Raw genomic sequence first — 24,162 nt, forward strand, 5'->3', positions numbered from 1 at the left:
TCCAAAAGCAAAAGCACTCCAACCTCAGTCATAGAGCTTTAGTATGCAGATGATCCTTGTGTGCACTTAGAAACCGAGCTCCATTGTTGACTCCTTCTCCAAAGGATATGAGAAAACGGGCCTTTCACTAAACACCCAAAAAACGAAGGTCCTCTTCCACAGCAAAACACCTCCCCCCATTGATTATCATCAATGGCGAAATCCTGAAAAATGAGGACCATTTTCCATATCTTGGGAGCTTCCTCTCAACAAAGGCAGACAAAGATGACAAGCTTCATCATTACCTTCAGTGTACCATCCTAGCCTTCAGTCAACTGAAGGAAAGAGTATTTGAGGACCAGGATCTCAAACCTGAGACTAAGGTCATGGTTTACCAGACAGCAGTGATAGCAGTGTTCCTATATGCAGCAGGCACCTCAAAGCAATGGAGAAGTACCACCAGTGGCCCCTGCGCAAGAGCCTACAAATCCGGGATCAAGAAAAGTGGTCCAACAACAACTTGCTCAGCACCGACGTGCTAATCACTCAAATCCAGCTCCGCTGGGTGGGGCATGTCACTCTTATGGCTGACACCAGACTCCCAAAGTAACTGTTCTACTCAGAACTCAGTCGTGACAGGAGACTTCCAAAAAGGTACTGAACATATCGAAAGACTTCGTGGAAATGTACAGACGTGAAGTTGAGACATCAGAGGTAGCACACAAATCTTCAAACAACCCAAGCACACAAACCTTCATGTGCCATCTACTCCGTGTGAGGCAGAGTCTACATGTCAGGTATTGGAATTATTAGCCATTTCAGAACCCATCAAACTGGAGTGGAAGCAAGTCATCCTCGGTCCCAAGGAACTGCCTAAGAAGGCGACTTTGAAACAGACGACAAGTTCTGGAGTCTGCACATGCGCAGTTAAGTGGGGAAATCCAGGAGTTGCTGTCAATGATTTAACGCTTCCCTACAGGGTGTACTGTTGAAGTCCTCCCAGTCCAGAATGCATTAGAAATCAATGAATTGACAAGAAATTGCCCTTTTATGCTTAGTCTCACTGTAAAAACCCTGGAAAAAGTAACAACTTATTGAATGAGGTGTAACTGGGCTTTTAATGGCATACTAAATTCATAATTACTGAACATCCTCACTGGCCCCGAAAAATTAATTTTATATTTGTGGATAGTCAAATTTCTCCCACATGTTTATAAAGTATTATTTTTTAAAAAAAAGTTTATTATATTCCTACTTCTGCCTTAATCTCATATGCATGTCCCAATTGTTATTTTGCTCTCTATAAAATTTAATTAAAAGTGAAGGATAATCAATGCATTTTACTTCCTAGTTTGTTGTGTGTTAGAATACTTCAATGTGATTGACTGCTAATCCTGCTTGATGACATCACTGTTGCTGGATGCCTGGAGATCCCCATGACTTTTAAAACTAACGACGGAAAGGGAAAACCCACACTGCAGAGATTGCTAGGTCTTTATGGGCAACTTCCTTCTAAGTCAGCAGCAAGTGCTGATTCTTTGCCACTGACAGCGAAATACACTTTGATTTAGTTGGGAAGGTTCTTTTAAGTTAATTGGACCATATGTTTCTTTCCTATATTAATGGTGCCCTAAAAGGACACTTGTTTTGTGGATTCTAGTTTAGTGGCAACCCAATGTTCACCCTTATTGGCCCATCAGATAGGCCCTATTAGTATTGAGAATAGCAGGAGATGGTTCCTAGATAGAACATTTCACTGACATGCTTTTAAGTGAATTCCTGTAAAGGGAACTAGCCAGGAGAACAATCCTTCCACTTTCTGGGAACAGACTGAGGTAAAGATAAAGAGAGGACAGTCTAACTTAATGATGGAAAATTCACTCATCTTAAACCCAGAGCCTGTTAGGAGCAGAAGATTGACCAGGAAAACCTGCATGTGTTTGCTAGTGGCAATAGTGTGGTGTACTTCAATATTTTCTTGTTTGTAAGAAGGGGTCTAAAGTTAGCTGGATTATGAGATTTAATTCTTATTGCTTGGTTGTTGCCTGTGAAATAAAGTAGCTTACTAATTCATTCCTGCCTGGTCTCATTAAAGTGCTTTTTAGTTTATCTACTGAAAGTTTGGAGAAGTGAATATGTGGGTACATGTGAAAGACTATATCCTGTCTGGATCGCAAAAAGGCTACATTATCTTATGGTTAGATATTTGGCAGTATAGGCACATTCATAGGCAATGTCTAATACTGCTGACTCTGAGAGAATGTCTAAGGCAGACATCAAACTTCTATTAGAGAGTTTTATTGTAAGCCTAAAAGTTTAAGAGATTTTGAAGGTAACATTCCTTTTTGAAATTCTGTCTAGTTTATTTCTTATTCCAACAGTGGAAACTGAGGATATCATGGGGAAATTGTTCTGGAAGTGAACAAACCAGCCTCAGTGCAAAAAGTCTGTTGATAACTACAGGGCAGATCAACACAAGTATAAAAAAACTTAAGTGAGGTACTGAAAGGCATCCATGTTCGTTCTAGATAAAAATCAGAAGGAGAAAGTCTGTTCAATAATTTAGTGGGTAAATAATCTGCTTGGTGTGTTCTGAATCATGCAGACCAGGAAGGCTTAGATTTAATCTCTGGTCTGAATTAACTCATCTCAGCCAGTGTGGTAATGGGGCTACAATTCACCTTATTGGTCTGGCCCTTTGGCTGGAAGGGAGGTAACTATGAGAGGCAATCACTCCAATTTCCACTATGTTCACTATCCAGTGATCTCTTCTGGCAATTGTATATGTGGGCTTTGCAGGAGGACATGATAGGGCTAATCCACCATCCTGACTTGGAACTATATCACTGTTCCTTCATTGTTACTGGATCAAAATCCTGAAACTCCCTCCCTTACAGCACTGTGGGTGTTTTTATTTAATTCATTCACTGGATGTGGGCTTTTGCTGGCTACGCCAACATTCATTGCCCATCCCTAATTGCCCTTGAGAAGGTGGTGGGGAGCTGCCTTCTTGAACGGCTGCAGTCCATGTGGTGTAGGTACACCCACAGCGCTGTTAGGGAGTTCCAAGATTTTGACCCTGCGACAGTGAAGGAATGGCCATATATTTCCAAGTCAGGATGGTGAGTGGCTTTGAGAGGAATGTCTAGGTGGTGGTGTTCCCATCTACCTGCTGCCCTTGCCCTTCAAGATGGTAGTGGTCTTGGGTTTGGAAGGTGCTGCCGAAGGAGCCTTGGTGAATTTCTGCAGTGCATCTTGTAGATGGTACACGCTGCGGAGGGAGTGAATGTTTGTGGATGGGGTGCCAATCAAGCGGGTTGCTTTGTCCTGGATGGCTTCTTGAGTGTTGTTAGAGCTGCACTCATCCAGGTAAGTGGAGCGTATTCTGTCACACTCCTGACTTGTGCCTTGTAGATTGTGGGCAGGCTTTGGGGAGTCAGGAGATGAGTTACTTACCATAGGATTCCTAGCGCCTGACCTGCTCTTGTAGCCACCGTATTTATATGGCTAGTCCAGTTCAGTTTCTGGTCAATGGTAACCCCGGGATGTTGATCATGGTGGATTCAGCGATGGTAATGCTATTGGAATGTCGAGGGGTGATGGTTAGATTCTCTTTTGTTGGAGATGGTCATGCCTGGCACTTGTGTGGCACAAATGTTACTTATCAGCCTAAGCCTGGATGTTGTCCAGGTCTTGCTGCATTTGGACATGGACTGATTCAGTATCTGAAGAGTTGCGAATGGTGCTGAACATTGTGCTATCATCAGTGAACATCCCCATACCACACGGACTGCAGTGGCTCAAGAAACTGCCTCACCACCACTTTCTCAAGGGCAATTAGGGATGGGCGATAAATGCTGGCCATGCTACTGGCACTTGCTCTCCATGAATGAATAAAAAAGCGTACCAAAGGAGTGGGGGAGAGAAAATTATGGTCACAATGTCAACAAGAAAAATTATGCTCCAAGTCAATCATATTTCCTGCTGCCGATTTAATTTTTTTAAAAGTTATTTGGATGGTGAAACTTGCTCTTTAAGAGGCAAACTAGCTATCTGCATTATTCTAACAGTGTGGGATGAATGCGCACTCTAAAAAAGACAGTAATATATATTTATTGACAAGAGAAATGTGTATAAATGAACATTTAATTTAATTTACCCAGATAAAAACAATTAAAATATGCTTTTCTGTTAGCTGTGATGGGAATTCTTCCTGGATTGGAGCCTGATGGCTGCTTGATAGGAAACTTACTTGCATAAACATTCTGTTTCAAAGAATTATTTAGTGAGCTAAAAAACCTGAACCAGTTTTGTATTCTAATATCCTGGATATTAAATAATTATTGTTTTAGCAGAAAAGATTTTGTTTGGTATTTGAGAGTACTTTACACCTACTCTCTTTTAACTAGAAGACCACTAAAAAACTGCAAATGCATAAAACCTTTTGAAATGTAAATTCCACAAAGTTAATTCAATTGAATACTCAAATGTACAATCTAAGATTGCTTCTGTGTTTAAGAATAGTTTGGGAAATACTGCAGAAGTAATGCATTTAAGGGCTTCTTGCAATTGACATGTAAATACTAAAGGGAGAAAAGTTTTGGATAAACAGAAACACAAAAACCACAACGTAACAGCAACTGCTGTACAGAGCAGAAAATATGTACATACCGCAGGCGACAGGAACAGCAGGCCACATCAGCTCTTGCATTCGAGACCTTCTCCCTTGCAAATCCACATATACACCAACATGGCTAAAGCAGAGCAAGTACTCTTTATTGCTAAGCTGCACAGCACAAAGAGCATCAAAAGGCTGCTGTGAGAGAAATGCAAGTGATGAGTCCATTGGATTTACGAGGCTAATGGAAGGTCCATCTCCCTGGACATGATGCAGTGAAAATCCAGAAGGATAGCCAACGCACAGTCTTTCTTCAAAGACCGCCAGCCATTGCACATTGCCCGGGACCAGAATTTCACTGAATTTCTTGTAATAAGGTTTAGTTCGGCTAGTTTCATAGTACAGGACTTGCCGTTTCACTGCCACAAAGAGAGCACTCACAATACCCTGCCGCAAAGATCCAGAAACCATGGTCTGGCAGCCTTTTGTTTCAGTGAGTTTAATATCAAAGGTGGTCTCAGGTCCATCAAAAGCAGCCCATGGATAAAAATGAACATGTCGGTTTCGACCACAAATAAGGACAATGAGATTTTCTTTGGGAATAAGCTCAATCTGGTAGACTTTTTTACAGTCAGCTGCTCGAACAATCACTGCAATCAGAGAAGATTTATTATATACACAGCAAAATTTCCTGCACTCAAAATTTATAACAAGTGTAATTAAAGTGCATATTTGGTCACTGAAGTCTTCAAATCTTTCTACATTTAGTAAAGTGAGCCAAGTTTACAAAAATTAATTTCTAATCTTTTAATGTTTTACAGTCAGGCATTTTTAGAAATTATATCATTCAGTTGCAATTACTGTATTAAAAACTGCCTGAAATCCAAATTAAAAAAGATAAATTGATATTTAGTAGCTTACTATCTCGTGTTAACTCTACAGCAAATAGTCCTTCCTCTGTGCCCAGAGCTATACGCTCACGATCTAGGAAAATCACAAAAATAGAGGCTTGATTTTGCAAAAGTAAACAGTAAAAATTACTATTGAAATTTACATTCCCTTCATCCAAGGAAGAAAACATCAGCTGATCTTACCTATAACAGCAGCAGATAAACTTGTTTTAATATAAGGCAGTGTACTATCATATGCTTCTTGTGGAATATATACAACTCTGTTTCTAAGTTTATTTTTTTGTAGGATGTTCTGCAATCCTTCTAGGATTCCAACCCATTTCCTTTTCTCACTTTCACTTTCTGTCAGGATAAGCAGCGAGCAGGTCTTTGATGGTGAGGAAAGGAGCAAAGTTGTCACCTGCAGAACAAAAGTTGGTATAGTTATATTTACCCCAATTATACAAATGCAATTATCATCCTTTCTTGATGCAAAGTAATTCAGTGTGATTTTGTATTCATCCACAAGAATACAAAACGTTTCCTTTTCATGTCATAGCCTTTAGTAGTTTCTATCCTATTCGTTCAACATAACAGTACATTGAAATATCATGCTACTAAGCTTTTGCAAAAATTCTCATGAACATGAGGTTTGTCAGTTCAGAGAATAGAGTTATTCTGATCTGGAAACAGAATTTCAAATTAGAGTAGGACAAAAATCCCACTGACCAGCCAGCAATATACTTTGACCTTTCTGACAGAGCCTGCCAGTTTAGGGACAATCTGTAGAAGTATACAGTGACTTATCAAAGTCATTTCATATAGGATCTCAGAGATGCCAGGCAAAGGAGACTTTCATTCCTATCATCTAGGGTGGACTTAAGCCGAGATTCCATTGCTCCTCATTCAAAGCATGAAATCAGTACGCAGGTTAAGCACTTCCAAGCATTACTGAAACTTTCATTCACATTTTATATACTCCCATTAGGTCAAATTTCAATATGAACAATGCCAGGGAAGATACTCAAGACATGCATAATTAAAGTTCATTCTTGTGAGATTAATACTAACCTTGAAAATGCAAGGAATATCCTTCCGGGAAGCATGAATGACATCAGATGCAAATACTGAACTCACAGAAAAGGCTTCATCTCTGCAGATATAAGTTTAACAGCAATAATCACAACAAAGTTTAGGTTTGATTGAAACATCATATCAAGTAAAGCTTGGAGAAGAAAAGCACGTATGTTTTGCAAAAGGGAGACACTCTTCCATCAGCTTCCCAAAATGCTGCAAAACTAACCTTACACAACCCTTCCCAAGTACAGTTAGCTATTTGTTGGTCCTTTGACAACAGAGGGGAAAATTTTCTCCCTTTTGGGGGGGGGGGGGGGGAGTTGTGCGGGAACGGGTGTGGGCACAGCCGATTGCCACCCGCGATTGGCTGGGCGCCACCATTTTATTTGGGCAGGCCAATAAGGTACGTCCAGCGTGACATGCGCCTGGAAGCTCTGAGCGCTACCTGTGCAGGTGAGGGGGGGTGGAGGTGTTGCCTGCACTGTTTCGGGGGCACAAAGCTGCCTCAGGGAGATTAATTTAAGTTTAAAAAATTTTAATAAGGGGGAAAAAAATTTTTAGGACATGTCCCCTCATGTGAAACTGTCACATGAGCTGGGACATGTCTATGAATTTTATTAGAAATTTTTTCAAACCTTTAAAAACCTTCATGAAACCTCATCCCACCTGTGAAAAATGTGAAGGCCGCCTGGGCTCTTTGCCTGCCCGCCAACCTTAAGGTTGGATGGGCAGCTCAGTTTATTGCTTTAATTGATAGTTAACTGGCCTTAATAGGCCTTTGACAGTTTGGTGGATGCGCAGCCGACTTGGGTGTGCGCCCGCCGCACTGAAAATCTGAACGATGCGTGGTGACGTTGTGGCCCGACGTTTCCGCGCGTCATTTTACACCTCAGCGAGCCGGCCCCGTCCCCGCGCCGAAGATTCTGCCCAGAGTGTAGATGGTAGAAATAAAACGGTGGATGGAGCATGGTTTAGAAACAAACAGATTTCATGGATAATCACTGGAAGCTGCATGATCCCATAATTATTTTTAATTGTAAGCTACTTAAATGATAATCCCAAATTTATAAAACTGTTTCTGATTCAGTTAAATGAAAGGCCATGGGGTTCTCTCAGTCATCCGCTATAACTTCGGGAGAAGATTTCTGGAAATTTCAAAGAACTGGCATGTTTTTGGGATGAAATTCATTTGATGAAATAATTCATGCACTGAATTTGACAAAATTATTCAAGATAAAAGAAAATGGGAGCAATTTATATTGAGATTTTTCAATTAATTTGAATTGCATACACACAGATTAAATCCACAGAATGCATTTGGGAATGTAAATCAAGACGATCAAGATCAAGATGATTCCTACATACCACAAAGTTTGAGAAAGGATAGGTAAGACATTCACAAATAATATGCTAGAATGGTTTCATTAAAGCGAGCCTTGTGGGGAAAGGGGGCAGCTGCCAGGAGCCCACAAGGAAGGTTATAGCAGGTTTCAATGGAGGTTGAGTGTTGATCATCTCCAGCCAAAGAGAACAATCCAGGGGTGGGGGAGGGGGTCAGAGGGCATATCTATAGCTTTCTGGCTGGGCAACAATATTCCAGGGTGCAGGTCAGGCACAGGGGTGCAGAACTATATTGAAGTTCAGTGTTAACTAGCTCAGGAATTTAGTGGTTACTGAAATGAGATGAGCCAACAGAAATATGTGTTTTGTTATTTTCTATGTTATAAGATTATAGAATAGAATTAAATTTGCTATAAACTTTATTGCTTACACATTACGTGCAGAGTATATCAGTTTGTTTGTTTACATTTGGCTTCATTTCATTAGAGTAACTGTTTCCCTTTTACAAGACAGGAGAAACACATGGGTCATGTGAGATTTCAATACCCAGTTTACACAATGAGGATTTCATGGTTAGGACATGATGGTTGCACTATTGTACGCCTAGATATTGAATAGTAAGGGCAGAGGATGGTAAGGGATTTGACTTCTACCTACAGCACTGCTTAATGATGCAGAACCCAAAAGAATATTGGCACGGATCTGAAGTTTTCAATGTTTAGATTTGTAAAGTGAAGGAAAGCTACAATTGCTGAGTCATTTTAAGATTCATTCTAATTAAAAGAGTCAAGGAAAACCTTTAAGGTCAGGTTACATAACTGTCAAGCAACTACCCAAAAACTAGATGGATAACATTAGAATCCAGCTTATCCATTACTTCTTTGGATGAAAAGGAGGGAGGAATCAAAATGCTAATGATCTACTTTTTATCCATTAATGAGTTTAGTATTTCTAAATCTGAAAGCTTACCTCAAATCCAGCACCAGGCTAGCAACAACTCCAGGCTGCATAGATTTGCCTTCAGCTACGTCATATAGAAAAAGCTTACAATCACAAACCACTGCATATGCTCTTTGCCAACCTTTCTTCACCCCTGTGGGCTTAGGAACCTTAAACATGCCAATAAAGGGAATAAGTAAATAGAATTAAAAATGTTTGAAATTTCATGATGATTCAACAAGAACTTTTGCACAAGTCCCTTGCTCAATTTTATTTTCAACTTTTATATGGTCAATTGTCTTTTCTAATTAATTCCATTTTGCAGGTTATTAAGGTTCAGAAAATGACATTTTTCAAAATATATTAGTTACAACTTTGTAAAACAATATACAATATTTAATAATGAAATCCCCCAAATGCACTTCAATAGCAGATCAAACCCAAATAGTTACTGTGAGGATTGGAAGGCTATCTGAACACAGGCTTATTAATACTCATGTAGATGATAGAGGACTGTGATGGGGTGATTGGTCAATGTCTAACCATATTTGCATTTTACCTGTAAACTACTATAATCACTGTAAATACAGTGATGCTGAGTAAATTAAGATGAATCATCTTTTCAAAGTGGCAACTGTGTTATCAGGGCAATAATCGTATATTTATAAACTCTAGGCTCTTTCAGTGCAGAGTTAATTCTACCAACCTGCTAATATTGAATATACACTGAATGTGTATGTGTACCAATCTGTGTAACCTTTGCCATAAATTCAACATCTTATCCAAAAATGATTTCCATACCTTTACATAGCCTTTGTAAGCTGTTCCTATCCCCCTCTGGACATCTATTCCAAGTGGCCTCTTCGCTTGCTCAGATGGAAGAGGGCATACTTGAGGAGCACTGTCCTTGCATAAAACGTGGCATATAAATGAGCATACTATGGAATAGGAAAAATTATTTTGAGGGAGACATATAATAAAAAGCACATTAGGTTTAATTGCAATAATAATATAATTTGAAATTTGAACAAATATTTAGACAAATGACTGCACAGTTTTTCACAACTACATTACCAACATTTTGTTGAAACAAAAACATAGGTGCAAATTTAGTTTTAAAAATTAAACTGACACATTTTCACTATCCAACATTAAATTTAAAGAATGGCAAAAGTTTTAGAATAGATAATGTTCGTGTATCACTCACCATCGCAGGCATATCCCTGTCGCACTAAACCCACCATTAAAGATGTACAATGGCTACACTGTGTAGGGCTCGAGAAATTTCTGATACTGACCTGATGGGCTTTAGGCTGAGGATTTAAAGAGAAAGGTACAAAAGTGGACTTAATAAATTGACTGAGCTGTTTCTTTGAATAAAAAAGTTTATATTTTTACTGATTAAGTGAACCAGTTCAATTTTCGGTTTGGTTTGGTGCAAACTGAACTCCAAACAAACAGTCATTATATGCTTTTATTTTAATAATAAATATTTTACAGAAATTATTTTGAAATAGGTGAAACTTGGCTCAAGTTTTATCAACTTGATCAAATGGAGGTGAGGCTTGAATTTCTAGATGAACACTTTTCCTAATAACTATATAAGTAAATTAGAAAATACCTTAGGCAAAGGAGTAGGCTGTACAAATATTGGAGATGTAGCAGCAGGAGCAGTTTGCTGGGGTGTTATTGGCTCCTGCAATTTACAAAAAAAAACATTAAGTTGTAGTAAACTCAGGCTCATCATTTCAATACTAGTGATAGAATAATAAACTTTTCTGTTGGTTTTTAAAAAAATCGCTAGTCAAATTTATTGAAGAGTCTGGACATTATGAGGCTATCATATATAACTTTACACTGGCATTACATTACAGTCAGTCAGCTTTGAAAACTGCATCTTTGAAAGTGCAACGTACAGCATATTCTTATACTGATACATAGTGCCAGGGCGATGGGCTGATTAATTCTCAAGACACTGGAGGACCAGGACCAATAACCTTAAAAAAGTCCAATCAAGTAGCCTGTTTAAAATTACAAATACTTGACCACTATCCATAATGTATTATATATGTCTGAGGTTTTAATAAAGGGCAAATTCAAAATTTAATTTGTTATAATTGTAACTATTGCATCTCTCTGCTACGTGATGTCACTTAAGCTTTCTGGTGACAAAATCAACATATTCTATGCCAAAAAAATGTCTCAACTGGCAGTACATTACAAGGTCCTGTAATTAAAGTTACTGTCCTATACGAGATCTCATTCTGCTTCATGGTTTTAAGAGATCACCCAGTGTCAGACAGCATGCATAAACAGTAACATTTCATAAAGCTACATCTCCCAAATTTCATTCATTGGCGTATCCAATATCTACATATACTAAAATGTTTATTACTACATTAAAAGTTTTACATATGTTTGCAATCACAGTCAATTTTTCCACCATAAATTCTGAAGCCCATAATTATAATGGAAACTGTCAATATAAATTGTCATGCTGCAATTACACCTGCCTGCCAATGGAGGTACTGCAGCACCACAATTACAGCAAGGCAAGTTTATAATCATAATTAGATCTCATGACTTCAAGAATGGGCAAGGCTGAGCAGACTCTAGTGGCCTAGTGGAAGAAAACATATTGATAGCAAGGGCACAGATCACACCACATCAACTTGCTTCCTTCCCACCTTCCCTCAACTACAATAATGCTCTCAAAGATTTAGTGGGCAGAAACACTGTTAGTGGAGGAATCTGCTACACAGACCAGAAGGCTTCAGTTTGATTCCCTGTCCATGATTATTTAGCTAGGTAGCAGTTGGGGTATCACAACACGGCTCAATGCCACTGGGCTAGGAAAGAGTAAGTAGTAACCAGTCCTGTTTACTACTTGATCACCTTTGATGCAAGGTGTACTTATGTAGATGTTAGGTGGGAAGTGGATGGAGGTTGAGCACAAGTCGCTCCATAGTAAAACAATCTGCCAACCTAGGTTCATAAATGAAAAATAGTTGAAGCTGTACACAATAAGGCTCAGAATCTTGAAAAAAAACATTTAATTGGATTGGGAAAGGCATAAAAAATTATTTTTTTGGGAGCTTACGCTTCACATTCTGGCTTAACAGCATATGCAAAGTTAAATTTTTTAACATTAAAGGTTTCTATCATATTGCTGAAAAGGGAGACCTGTTGCCAAAGCTTTTCATCTTGCACACATCAGGACAAATTGAATCTGTATTCATTGTATTCACTGAGCTTAGCAATTTAGCAATCCGCACATGTCAGTTCAGTTTTAATGACATCAGATATGCCTAAATAGATGGAGCAAGCATGTGTTATGCTTGCGATCTTTGAATCTGCAGCCACGGATAAGGATTTCCTTACACACCTTAATGCACTCCATCCCATGCTCAAATTCACTTTTGATATGGAGCAGCCTAATATGTTCCCTTTCCTCGATGTGTTGATTGAGTAATCCGCTCATGGGTTCTCCACTACCATCTACCGCAAGCCTACCTTCATTGATCAACATATGCCTTGGGGTTCGTATAGCTCCACACACTATAAGGTCGGTCTTATAGGCAACCTTGGAAATTGGGCCCAAGCTATTTACTCAACCTGGCTAGCTTGATGCAGAAATAGAGTATATCAAAGCCATCCTGCGGGACAATGGCTATCCTGATCAGATCATTGTTTGCTGTGTATTGCACAAACCTGTAAATGGGCCAAAGGCCACACTTTTGGACCTGAACGTGTTTGATCTGCCTCAAATTACCCCAGGAAGGCAAAGTATTTCAACAATTTGAACAGGTTCAGCAAGCTGCTACTATGCAGTGGCGAAGTAAGTGGCATTTTCCACTAATAGAATGCTGTCGTCCATCCAAAAGACATTCTGTGCACCACAATCGAGTACCATCGTATATGAATTTCAGTGCACGTGCAATGCCAGGTACGTAGGCTGTACGTTCCAATAACTGGCTGATTGAATCAAACAATATGTTCCTCCGGCTGTTCATAATAGGCACCGCACTCAACCAGCTCGCGCTTGCGAAACATCCCGTGAATGAAAAAAATAATAATTTGAAATCTGGCATTCATGTGTTTGTCCTGATGAGTGCAAGACTGAAAGCTTTGGCAACATGTTCCTCTCCTCAGCAATGTTCAAGTTCTGTACGATCAAGCAACTGAAGGTTTCTATCAATGACAGGTCTTACAATACTTACGTCCCTCCGTTCCAAATTACTAGAAACTGATGGTGATGGAGAATGGGAAGATGCTTCTGGTTTTAGGCCCCCTATATCCGACTCACTAATAGAACCACCCTGTGGAAAATAAGAAGCAATTTTAAACAAAACTTAGCACAAGAATCGCTATCAATTAAATGTTTCAATTGATAGTTAAGACAATTTAATTTTGGTTTTGTAAAAGGATCACTTCTTGACAAAAATTCATTAAATTATAAGTTATAAAAATTGTACCCTTGCAACAATCTTTTTACAGTTATATTTCTGATGTTACAAGGCAGCACATTACAATTCTGAAGACCTTTTGTGTTTTTGTGACTAAAGATTCATGACAATCAACAAAAACTAAAGATACACAACATGCTTGAGAAATAACAAGAATTTTCGGTGGAAGCTAGTTTTCCCAAACTAAACTTCAAGTGGAAGCTACAGACCAACTGTCTGCAAGTAACAGGAGTGTTCTTGGATCCATCAATCAGAAGTTTGGGTCTAGATGCAAATCAAATGATTGTATCTTTTGAACATGTCAAGCAGATACAAGAATGGTTTTAATTGCTGGCAAGTTCCAAAGTATGTGGACAAATGCATTACATCCTAAATGACTAAACCATTGAAGGAGCATTGTTCTAGGAAACATTCAAATTATGCACTGTATCGAACATTGTCAAGTCCTGGGTAATAGCTTGATTGCAAGATTGCCTATTAGAAAAAGAGAGGTTTGTACTTATATACTCATACTAACCACAGGGTATCCCACCAATGGAGAATTTTAGAACTTTGTTATGTTGCAAGTGCACAGTCAATTTGGACAAAGCAACTAAATAAATTAAAAGGTCATCTGTTTTGTGTTGGCTGAGGGATAAATATTGACCAGCTCACCAGGAGAAACTCCCCTGTTCTTTTTCAAATAACATGATGGGTACTATTACCTCAAGAGACAGCAGACTTGATTTAATGACTCATCTGAAAGACTGCATCTCCAACAATGACTGCCTCAATCCTGCACTGAGCTGTCAACAACTTATATCTATACAGCACATTTAATGTAACAAAATGTCTCAAGGCGTTCACAGGGGCATTAATTATAAAACAAAATATGATAGCAAACTTAAGGCAATATTAGATAAGATGACAAAAAGCTTAGTTAAAGAGGTAGGTTTTAAGGAGTTTCTTAAAAAAGGAAAGTAAGGTAGAGAGCCAGAGAGGTGTATAGAGGGAATCCAGAGCTTGGGGCCTAGGTAACTGAAAGCATGGCAACCAATGGTGGAGCAGTTAAAATCAGGGATGCTCAAGAGGCTGATGAGAGCGGGTATCTTGGAGGGTTGTGGGGCCAGGGAAAGGCAAGGCCATGGAGGGGGTTCAAAACAAGGATGAGAATTTTAAAATCAAGATGTTGCTTGACTGGGAGCTAATGTAGGTCAATGAGCACAGGGGCGATAGATGAATGGGATTTGAATGAATTAAGACACAGGCAGCAAAGAGATTTGGATAACCTTAAGTTTATGGAGAGAAAAAGTGGGAGACCAGCCAAGGATGCATTCAAATTGTCAGGTCTAGAGGTAGCAAGTGTGATTCCAAAGTTGCAAACAGTCTGGTTTAATCTCAGACTGTTGCCAGGGAGAGGGGTGGACTGGTTAGCTAGGTACTGGAATTTGGAGCAGGGATCTAAAACAATAGCTTTGGTCTTCCCAATATTTAACTGGGGGAAATATCTGCTCATAGAATTGTTACAGCACAGAAGGTGGCCATTTAGCCAATCGTGTCTGTGCTGGCTCTCCTAAGAGGCAATTCACAAACTGCTACTCCCCGACCCTCTCCCCACATCCCTACACATTCCTCCCTTTCAGAAATTTAGAATACTTAGAAAAATTCACAGCACAGAAGGAGGCCACTCTGCTCAATGTGACTGTGCCAGCCGAAAAACGAGCGACCCAGCCTGATCTCATTTGGTAGCATATGGCCCGTAGCCCTAGAGGTTATGGAGCTTCAGATGCATATTCAGATACCTTTTAAATGAGTTGAGGGTTTTTGCATCTACTACCCTTTCAGGAAGTGAGTTCCAGACCCCTAACACCCTCTGGGTGCAAAAGTCTTTCTTCATCTCCCCTCTGATCCTTCTATCAATCACTTTAAATCTATGCTCCCCTAGTCACTGACATCTCTGCTAAGGGAAATAGGTCCTTCCCATCCACTCTATCCAGGCTCCTCATAGCCTTGCACGCCTCAATCAAATCTCACTTAGTCTGCCTCTGTTCCAAGGAAATCAATCCCAGCCTATCCAATGTTTCCTCAAATGAATCTTTCAGTCCTGGCAACATCTTTGTAAATCTCCTCTGTACCCTCTCTAGTTCAACTACATCCTTTCTGTAATGAGGTGACTAGAACTTCACGCAGTACTCAAGTTGTGGCCTAACTAGTGTTTAATATAGCTCCAGCATAACCCCCCTGCTCTTATATTCTATGCCATGGCTAAGAAAAGTATTCCATATGCCTTCTTAACCACCTTATCGACCTGTCCTGCTGCCTTCCAGGATCTGTGGACATGCACTCCAAGGTCCCTTACTGATCTACACCTCTTAGTATCCTCCCCTTAATTCTGCACTCCTTTGCCTTGTTTCACCTCCCAAAATAAATCACCTCATGCTTCTCTGGGTTGAATTCCACTTGCCACTTTTCTGCCCACCAGACCAGTCCATTGATATCTTCCCGCAGTATACAGTTACCCTGTGAACCAAGCGGCCAAATTTTGTGTCATCTGCAAACTTCTTGATCACGCCCCCTACATTCAAGTCCAAATCATTAATATATACCACAAAAAGCAGGGGGCCTTGTACTGAGCCCTGTGGAACCCCACTAGAAACAGCCTTCCAGTCACAAAAACACCCATCAACCATTATCCTACTAAGCCAATTTTACATTCCCCTAGATCCCATTGACTTTTCTTTTTAAAACCAGCCTGCCGTGGACCTTGTCAAAAGCCTTGCTAAAATCCATGTAAATCAAATCAACTGCACTACCCTCATCAATCCTCCTGGTTACCTCCACTAAAAATTTAATGAAGTTATTCAGGCAAGATCTTCCCTTAACAAATCCATGCTGACTGCCCTTGATTACTTTGTGCCTTTCTAAGTGGCATTTATCCTGCGTCTCAGAATTGATTCCAGTATTGGCCACTACTGAGGTTAGACTGACTGGCCTGTAATTATTCGGTCTATCCCTCACTCCAATTTAAACAAAGGTAAAATGTTATCAGCCCTCCAATCCTCCGGAACCACGTCTGCATCCAATGAGGATTGGAAAACGATGGTGAGCATCCACTGTTTCCTCCCTGGCTTTTTTTTAAAAACAGCCTGGGGTGCATTTCATCCGGTTCTGGTGATTTATCCACTTTCAAGGATGCTAATCCCCTTAATACTTCCCTTCTCCCTTTATCACATCCAATACTTTACACTCCTCCTCGTCAACTACAATGTCTGCATTGTGCTCCTCTTTTGTGTAGACAGATGCAAAGTATTCATTTAGAACCATACCCACATCTTCCGCCTCCACACATAGGTTACCTTTTTGGTGTTTTATGGGCCCTACTCTTTTCTTAGTTATCCCCTTATTCTTAATGTATTTATAAACCGTCGTGTTCGCCTTGATTTTACTTGCCAAGATCTTACTTCTTTCATGCCCTCCCTTTGCTTTCCTAATTTCCTTTTTGATTTCACCCCTGCACTTTCTACTCCTCTCGGCTTTCTGTAGTATTGAGTACTTGGTGTCTGACATAAGCTTTCCTCTTCTGCCTTATCTTACCCTGTAAGCTCCTTGACCTCCACCGGGCTCAAGATTTGGCCGTCCTACCCTTTTTCTTTGTGAGAACATATTTACTCTGAACTCTTTGAATGCCTCATACTGCTCTAACAATGATTTACTTGTAGGTAGCTGTTCCCAGTCCACTTTTGCAAAATCATTCCTCAGCCTAGTAAAATTGGCCTTACTCCAGTTTAGAATGGTAACTCATGTTTTTTCTTTGTCCTTTTCCATAATTATGTTAAAACTAACTGAATTATGATCACTACCACCAAAATTCTCTCCCATTCCTTCCACCTGCCCAGCTTTGTTTCCAAAAGCCAAGTCCAGAACCCCGCTGTCTCTTGTTGGACTTACTACATACTGGCCAAAAAGATTCTCCTGAGTGCACCTCCAAGAATTCTGTTCCCTCCATTCCTTTCGCACTAAAACTATCCCAGTTAATATTGAGATGATTAAAATCCCCTATTATTGCCCTATTGTTTTTGCACTTCTCAGAGATTTGCCTACATATTTACTCTTCTATCTCCCTTTGATTGGTTGGGGTCTATAGTAGACTCGGCCAGTGGTGTGGCTGTCCCCTTTTTTGATTCTTACTTCAATCCATGTGGCCTCATTCAATATTATCCCTCCTCACAGCTGTAATTGTTTCTTCGACCAAAACTGCCACCCCTCCCTTCCCTTTTTATTCCCCTCTCTATCTCATTTGAAAACCCTGTAACCAGGAACGTTGAGCTATCATTCTTGTCCTTTTTGAAGCCATGTTTCTGTAATAGCTATGATATCATACTGCCACGTTTCTATCTATGCCCTCAGCTTGTCTGCTTTATTTGCTATTCTTCTTGCATGGAAGTATATACCTTTGAGCATTGCTAACTTTTTTTTCTAACTTTTGTTTCCTCTACCTTTCAGACTCATTCATTAACCTTCTGCCTTCCATTTCCATTTCTGATTTTGTCCCATCTGAATTCATCCTCAGGTTCCCAACCCCATCAAAATAATTCAAACCCTGCTCAACAGCATTCGCAAACCTCCCCGCAACGATTTGTCCCAGCCCTGTTGAGGCACAAACTGTCTGGCTTGTACAGACCCCACCTCCCCCAGAGCTGGTCCCAATGCCTTAGGAATCTAAAGCCCTTCCTCCTGCACCATCTCTCCAGCCATGCATTCATCCGCTCTAACCTTTTATTTCTACGCTCACTAACATGTGGTACTGGGAGTAATTGGCAGATTATTACTTTTGAGGTCCTGCTTACTAATTCCCTACCTAGCTCCCTAAATTCTGACTGAATCACAGCCCTCGTTCTACATATGGCATTTGTACCAATGTGGACCACGACTGCCGGCTGTTCACCCTTCCCCTGTCAGGGTGCTCTGCAGCCGCTCAGTGACATCCTTGACCGTGGCCGGGGGGTGGGGGTGGGGGTGGGGGGGGGGGGGGGGGGGGCAACACACCATCCTGGATTCAAGCTGGCAGTCACAGAAATGCCTATCTATTCTCCTAACTGTAGAATCAACTATCACTATGACTCTTCCAGTCTTCCTTGTACGCCCCTTAGACAACTGTGCCACCCCTGGTGCCATGGACTTGGCTCTGGCTACACTCCCCAGAACCACCATCACAAAGATAGGTAGGAAAGTAAGTTGTGAAGAGGACATAAGGAGTCTGCAAAGGGACATTGATAGGTTTAAGTGAGCGAGCAAAAATTTGGCAGGGTGAATAGAAAAGCAGTATATTATTTAAATGGAGTGAGATTGCAGAAGTCTTGAGGTACAGAGGGATCTGGGTGTCCTAATGCATTAATCACAAGAAGTTAGTATGCAGGTACAACAAGTGATTAGGAAGATAAATGGAATGATGTCATTTATAGCAAGGGGAACGGAATATAAAAGATGTTTTGCTACAGTTGTACAGGGCACCATTGGTACCACATCTAGAGTACTATGTGGTGTTTTGGTCTCCTTATTTAAGAAAGGATATAAATGTGTTACAAGCAGTTCAGAGCAGGTTCACTTGACTGATACCTGGAATGAGAGGGTTACCTTATGAGGAGAAGTTGGACAGGCTGGGCTTGTCGGAGTTTAGAAGAATGAGAAGTAATTTTATTGAAACATAAAAGATCCTAAGGGGACTTGATAGTTTGCTGAAAAAATGTTTCCCTTTGTAGGGCAGACTAGAGCTAGGGGACACAGTTTAAAAATAAGGGGTCTCCCATTTAACACAGAGATGAGAAGAATTTTTTCTCTGAGGGTCATGAGTCTTTGGAACTCTCTCTTCCAGAGAGCTGTGAAGGTGAATATTTTTAAGGCAAAGGTAGATAGATTATTGACTAACAAGGGAATCAAAACTTATCGATAGGGGGCGTGGGCGGAAAAGTGGATATGAGGCCATGATCAGATCAGCCATGATCTTATTGAATAGCGGAGCAGGCTCCAGGGGCCAAATGGCCTACCTTTGCTCCTAATTATTATGTTCATATGTTCTCTTATCAGTATTCAGAACTGAATATTGGTTGGAGAATGGGATGCACTCAGGGGACTCCTGCACTACCTGCCTGTTTCTTTTTGACTGTCTGGTGGTCACTCATTCCCTCTCTCCTTGCACACTCTTAAGCTGTGGGGTGACCACATCCATAAACGTGCTATTCATGTAGCTCCCAACCTCACGGATGCACTGCTGTGATGCCTGCTGCTGCTCAAGTTCCGAAACTCGGAGCTCAAGCTGCTGAACAGACAACACTTCCTGCACATATGGTTATCCTGTCCTGGAGTTCCCACATTGCACAGGATGTGCACTCTCGAGGTTGGAGCAACTCTGCCATTCTGCTATTTATTAATTAATAACCTTGTTACTACTAATAAAATTTACTATGTTACCAATACCAATAAAGGTTTACCAATACTAATAAACCTTATGACTACCAATAAATCGCACTACTACTGACAAACCGTATTAATACTTAATACGCCTTACTAGTCTCGCGCATTACAGCCCCGCTCTCCTGGCTGAAGTCTTGCTCATTACAACCCAGCTCCATTTGAAGTCTTGCTCTTTACAGCCCTGCTCTGCTTGAAGTCTTGTTCTGCTCGCTGAAGTCTCGCTCTTTACAGTCCTCTCATCCAGTACTGCATGTTGGACAAGCAATCTGATGATTTAGTCACAGTGGAGGAGTCAAGAGAAATGGAGATGAGATAGAGCTGGGTACCATTAATGTACATGTAAAAACCAATGCCGTGCTTTCAGCTGATGTTGTGTAAGGGCAGCATGTAGACAAGAAATAGGAGGGGGGGGTCAAGGATGGCTTCTTTGGGGTTACTGGAAGTAATGGTGAAGGAGCAGGAAGGGAAGTCAACATAAGTGATTCTCTGGCTACGATTAGACAGATAAGAATAGAACCAGGTGAGCGAAGTCCCGATCAGCTGGATGACAGTGGCGAGGCATTCGAGGAGTACAGTGTGATCAACCATTTCAAAGGCTGCAGACAGGACAAGAAAGATGCGGAGGGGTAGTTTACCTTTCTCACAGTCGTATAGGATGTCATGTGTGTCTTTGAAATGAACCATTTTGGTGTTATGGCAGGGGCGGAAACCTGATTAGAGGGATTCAAACAAATAGTACTGTGAAAGATGGGCACGGATTGGGAGGCAATAAGTTGAAGGACTTCAGAGAGAAACAGGAGGTTGGAGATAGGGCAGTAGTTTGCACGGATTGCAAGGTCAAGGGTTGGTTTTTGAGAGTGATGATGGCAAATTCAAAGGAGAGAGACATAACACCTGAAAAGAGAAAACCCATTAACAATATTGCCTAACATGGGGTTCCAGAGGGGAAATTGGGTCATAAGCAGTTTAGTGGGAGTAGGGTTGAGGGAACGGTGGGGGGGAGGGTCGCATGGACAAGGGCTTGAAGAGGGCTTGAGAGGAGATGAGAGAGAGACTCGGGAAAGATGCCCATTCAGAGATGGGACAGGGGGGTTGCCTTAGAGCAAGATTGGCCCGGTGGGATAGTGGAAGGGAAGGATGCAGCAGAGGCTGCCGATCAGGTGATCTTGATCTTAAAGAAGTCCAAGAGCTCCTCACAATTATTCTTAAAGATGTGGGTAGAAGAGACAGGACAGAGGGGGTTTAAGAAAACAGTTTGCAATAGAGAAAAGAAGCCAGCCTAGATTACGTGCTCAAGTTTCTGGAGTGGAATTTGAATCTACAACCTTTTGACTGGAGGGAAGAGTGCTAACCACTGAGCCACAGCTGACATTGTAACGTGAAATTCAAATACTTACTAGCTTAAGTGTGTTTGATTCACAACTTTGTATTTAAAGGCCTTATGGCTTGTAACACAGTCCACTCACCTTAATTTGAAGTTGCTTAATTAACTATTTTGAATTGAAACCATGCCAAAAATATTATTTAATTTCAATTGCTTAGTTTAAATTATCAGATAGTTAGATTCTTATCAAGAAAATACAACAACTTACACGAGTACACTCATATATATATATACTGAAGATTTCTTTATTTCTTTCAGTACTTTTAGATCAACAACTGTAAATAAAACTTGTACTCAATGGCATATGACATTGTGCTGTTCTGTACATTATAAACTTTATCCAAAAGTCTGATTGTTGGAACAGTTTAAAAAAATAATTTCCAGAAGAGTATTTTAACCCCTTGTTATCTTGCTTCTGTATAATTTCTTTGTCATTTTGATCTGAATGCAATATTCAGTGTGATGTGTGTCCTCTTTCAGATTGGACAGGACAAATGTGGGCATCCCACATGACTTTGAATGCAAAATAATATGGCTAAGGGGTAGGCATGCTATCCTATTCACGGAATGAAAAATAGATAACTGTCAGTTCATTGGAAACTTGATTTGCTTAAAGTAAAACTACATTTTCTGAACACAAATTAGAAATTTTGGGCATGGTCCCAAACCGTTAAGTGTCCTCTGCTAATTGCAAGGGATTACATTCAAAAGAATTCTTTGGTATTATTTGGTATTGGTGAAATAATACATGAAGGGATTCAGCAACTCTTTCCAAAATTGGCATTTATTTATACAATATTCAGCTTGCTAACTTTACACAAAAGGGCAAGTAGAAAACTACATAGTTTTAATGCATAGCAGTCCGTTCAGAGTTTCAGGGGGCTATGAGCCTGGTCACTTTAGTGAAGTAATGAGCCGAGTTTGGCAGCACATGAAGAATGTTTGCATGACTTTGTTTTAATGTAATGGCTTCCTGTGTTACTTTTTGCTTGCAAATCAACCCTTCTCCCTGAAACTAGTTTGGGAATGTTGATTTTTGTTAATATCTGATTTAATTGGAAATAGTTTAGATTTATGGTAAATTGTGTGTGCCAAGTAGCATATCAAAAGAATATTTGTTTTTTGTGTATTCAGGTTTATAAGTTGATTATCATGACCTTGAATAGTTACCCTGTCTTGTTTGGTCCTTATGAATCACATTTTGTCTTGGTCATTCTCTTTGTTTGTTATCCAAGTACAATGTAGATCTTTCTGGTCAGCTATCACACAGCGTAGAATTTGTATATGTTGATAAAGTGTTTTGCTAAGTTTTTGTAGGGTGCACACCTTTGGTTTTCCTTCTTATATCTCGTGTCTATTTTGCAGTAGCTGATGTTAGAGTAGATTAAAATTTATGGAACTAAACTTGCCAAAACTGATGAGGAAATGAAAGCAGCTGCGAACTTGAAATCAAAGATTTTAACAAAATATACACAAAAATTAACAGATCTCTTTCCTCCTCAGTTACTCCAACAATGTCATTATATAACAGACTCCAAAAATCTTGCTTGCTTTATATGGGCTCAAAGCTTCACACTTTTCTGTCTTGAATTCCACCCAATGACCACGCCTGTGCAGGTTCCTGTGGATTACTGCACATTGGTCACTGCACTCAGTTTAGTGTCATTTGCAAACTTAGGCACCAGGGACGTTACATTTTTAAAGAATGGTTTGGAGGATGGAATAAATGGCAACACCTGCGACACTTCATTTAGAACTGATTCCTTTATGATTTTCATGTACTTTATTTTTAAGAATATCTGTCTGATGTCCATTTGCTACACGAGTGAGCATTAAGGAATATTCATTTTATAGGTTTTTGTCAACTGTTTTGCCTGTTTAATTTGTAGTGTTGTACGGTTTATAATTGGTGCCTGCTACTGTATTATCTACTCCCCTAAAGTAATTCCCCAGTGTGTCAATTACTTAAACGTAGCAAGTAGTAGCTCTGTTACAGGTCATGTCATTTTTGGTGTGTGTAGCCATGGTTTTGATGTCGAGTATCGTAAAAGTTTCTGGTGTTTTCCTTGTGGAATTTAAAAAAAACACCAAGAATAACGACAGCTATATGTCTGGGTAGTGGTAAGGAAAGGAGCAAATGTTTTATGCAGAAAATGTAGTGTGAAAGTATCTTCTGAATCATTTAGGAGAACAATTCAAATGGAACTACTTCTATATTTTATGGTATTACACAAAATGTCAGATGTATTGAATAAAATTTCTCCTGAACTTAGAACCTTGAAAAATTCCTCATATAAAAAGGCTGAATCATAATTTATATTTTCATTAAAAAAAAGACAAAAGCTTCATTTACAATGGCAAAATAACTGACAGCAGTGAAGGGCAACTAACACAAAAGTCAAGTGTCATGAAGGTGTGCAGTATTCCAAATAATGATTTTTAATCCACTGACTGGAAACATGAATTGAACGTTAAAAAAGATTTTTTAAAAATATAGACTAAAGTGAATTGAACTCTCAAACATGATGGCTGCTTAATTTGCATTATTATACATTCCACATTCCAACCCAATTGAGGCAGAGATGGCATGTTTGCAAAAACCCAGCAAAGACAGTGACCTCAGAGGAATGCGAATGAACTATATTTCCTTTTCCATTAGCACAATCTCCAGATACTCAACTGGGTGGAGACAAGCCATCAAACCTAATCACTTGAACAATGGGACCCTGGCTAAGAGGGGGAATTCCCAGACCTGAATTAATCTGCAGTTTAAAACCACCTTCACATTGCAAGTAGTAAGACCACTGGATTCAGCCTGAAGCCAGCCGAGTCAACGTACTACAGACTATGAATTCCTTTTAATTTATATGGACTCTAATTTGGTCAATGTATCCTTCCCCATTGTATTTGTGTACATGTGAACTTCGAAGGTGTGTGCATGTATGCCTGAAAGTTAGTGCATATTTTATTATTTCACTTAGATAGGTATGATATAAGTATAATAAAAGCTAACTTCCT

The 24,162-nt window shown here is 39.9% G+C and overlaps 1 protein-coding gene across 3 annotated transcripts in view; it reads right to left on the reverse strand.

The window, feature by feature from the left end:
- The window catches only part of cdc42bpb (CDC42 binding protein kinase beta (DMPK-like)), a 194,315-nt gene that overhangs the window by 13,155 nt on the left and 156,998 nt on the right, over window positions 1–24,162 (reverse strand). For all 3 annotated transcript variants that reach the window (XM_078562422.1, XM_078562421.1, XM_078562423.1), the window contains exons 22-30: window positions 13,065–13,163; window positions 10,466–10,540; window positions 10,052–10,157; window positions 9,646–9,782; window positions 8,875–9,014; window positions 6,559–6,640; window positions 5,692–5,908; window positions 5,519–5,581; window positions 4,651–5,247 (exon numbers count right to left, since the gene is read on the reverse strand). In XM_078562422.1, coding sequence (XP_078418548.1) covers window positions 4,651–5,247; window positions 5,519–5,581; window positions 5,692–5,908; window positions 6,559–6,640; window positions 8,875–9,014; window positions 9,646–9,782; window positions 10,052–10,157; window positions 10,466–10,540; window positions 13,065–13,163 — 1,516 coding nt within the window. The remainder of the gene's footprint in view (window positions 1–4,650; window positions 5,248–5,518; window positions 5,582–5,691; window positions 5,909–6,558; window positions 6,641–8,874; window positions 9,015–9,645; window positions 9,783–10,051; window positions 10,158–10,465; window positions 10,541–13,064; window positions 13,164–24,162) is intronic.

The sequence above is a fragment of the Cetorhinus maximus genome, chromosome 18 (assembly GCF_964194155.1).
Source record: "Cetorhinus maximus chromosome 18, sCetMax3.hap1.1, whole genome shotgun sequence".
NCBI lineage: Eukaryota > Metazoa > Chordata > Chondrichthyes > Lamniformes > Cetorhinidae > Cetorhinus > Cetorhinus maximus.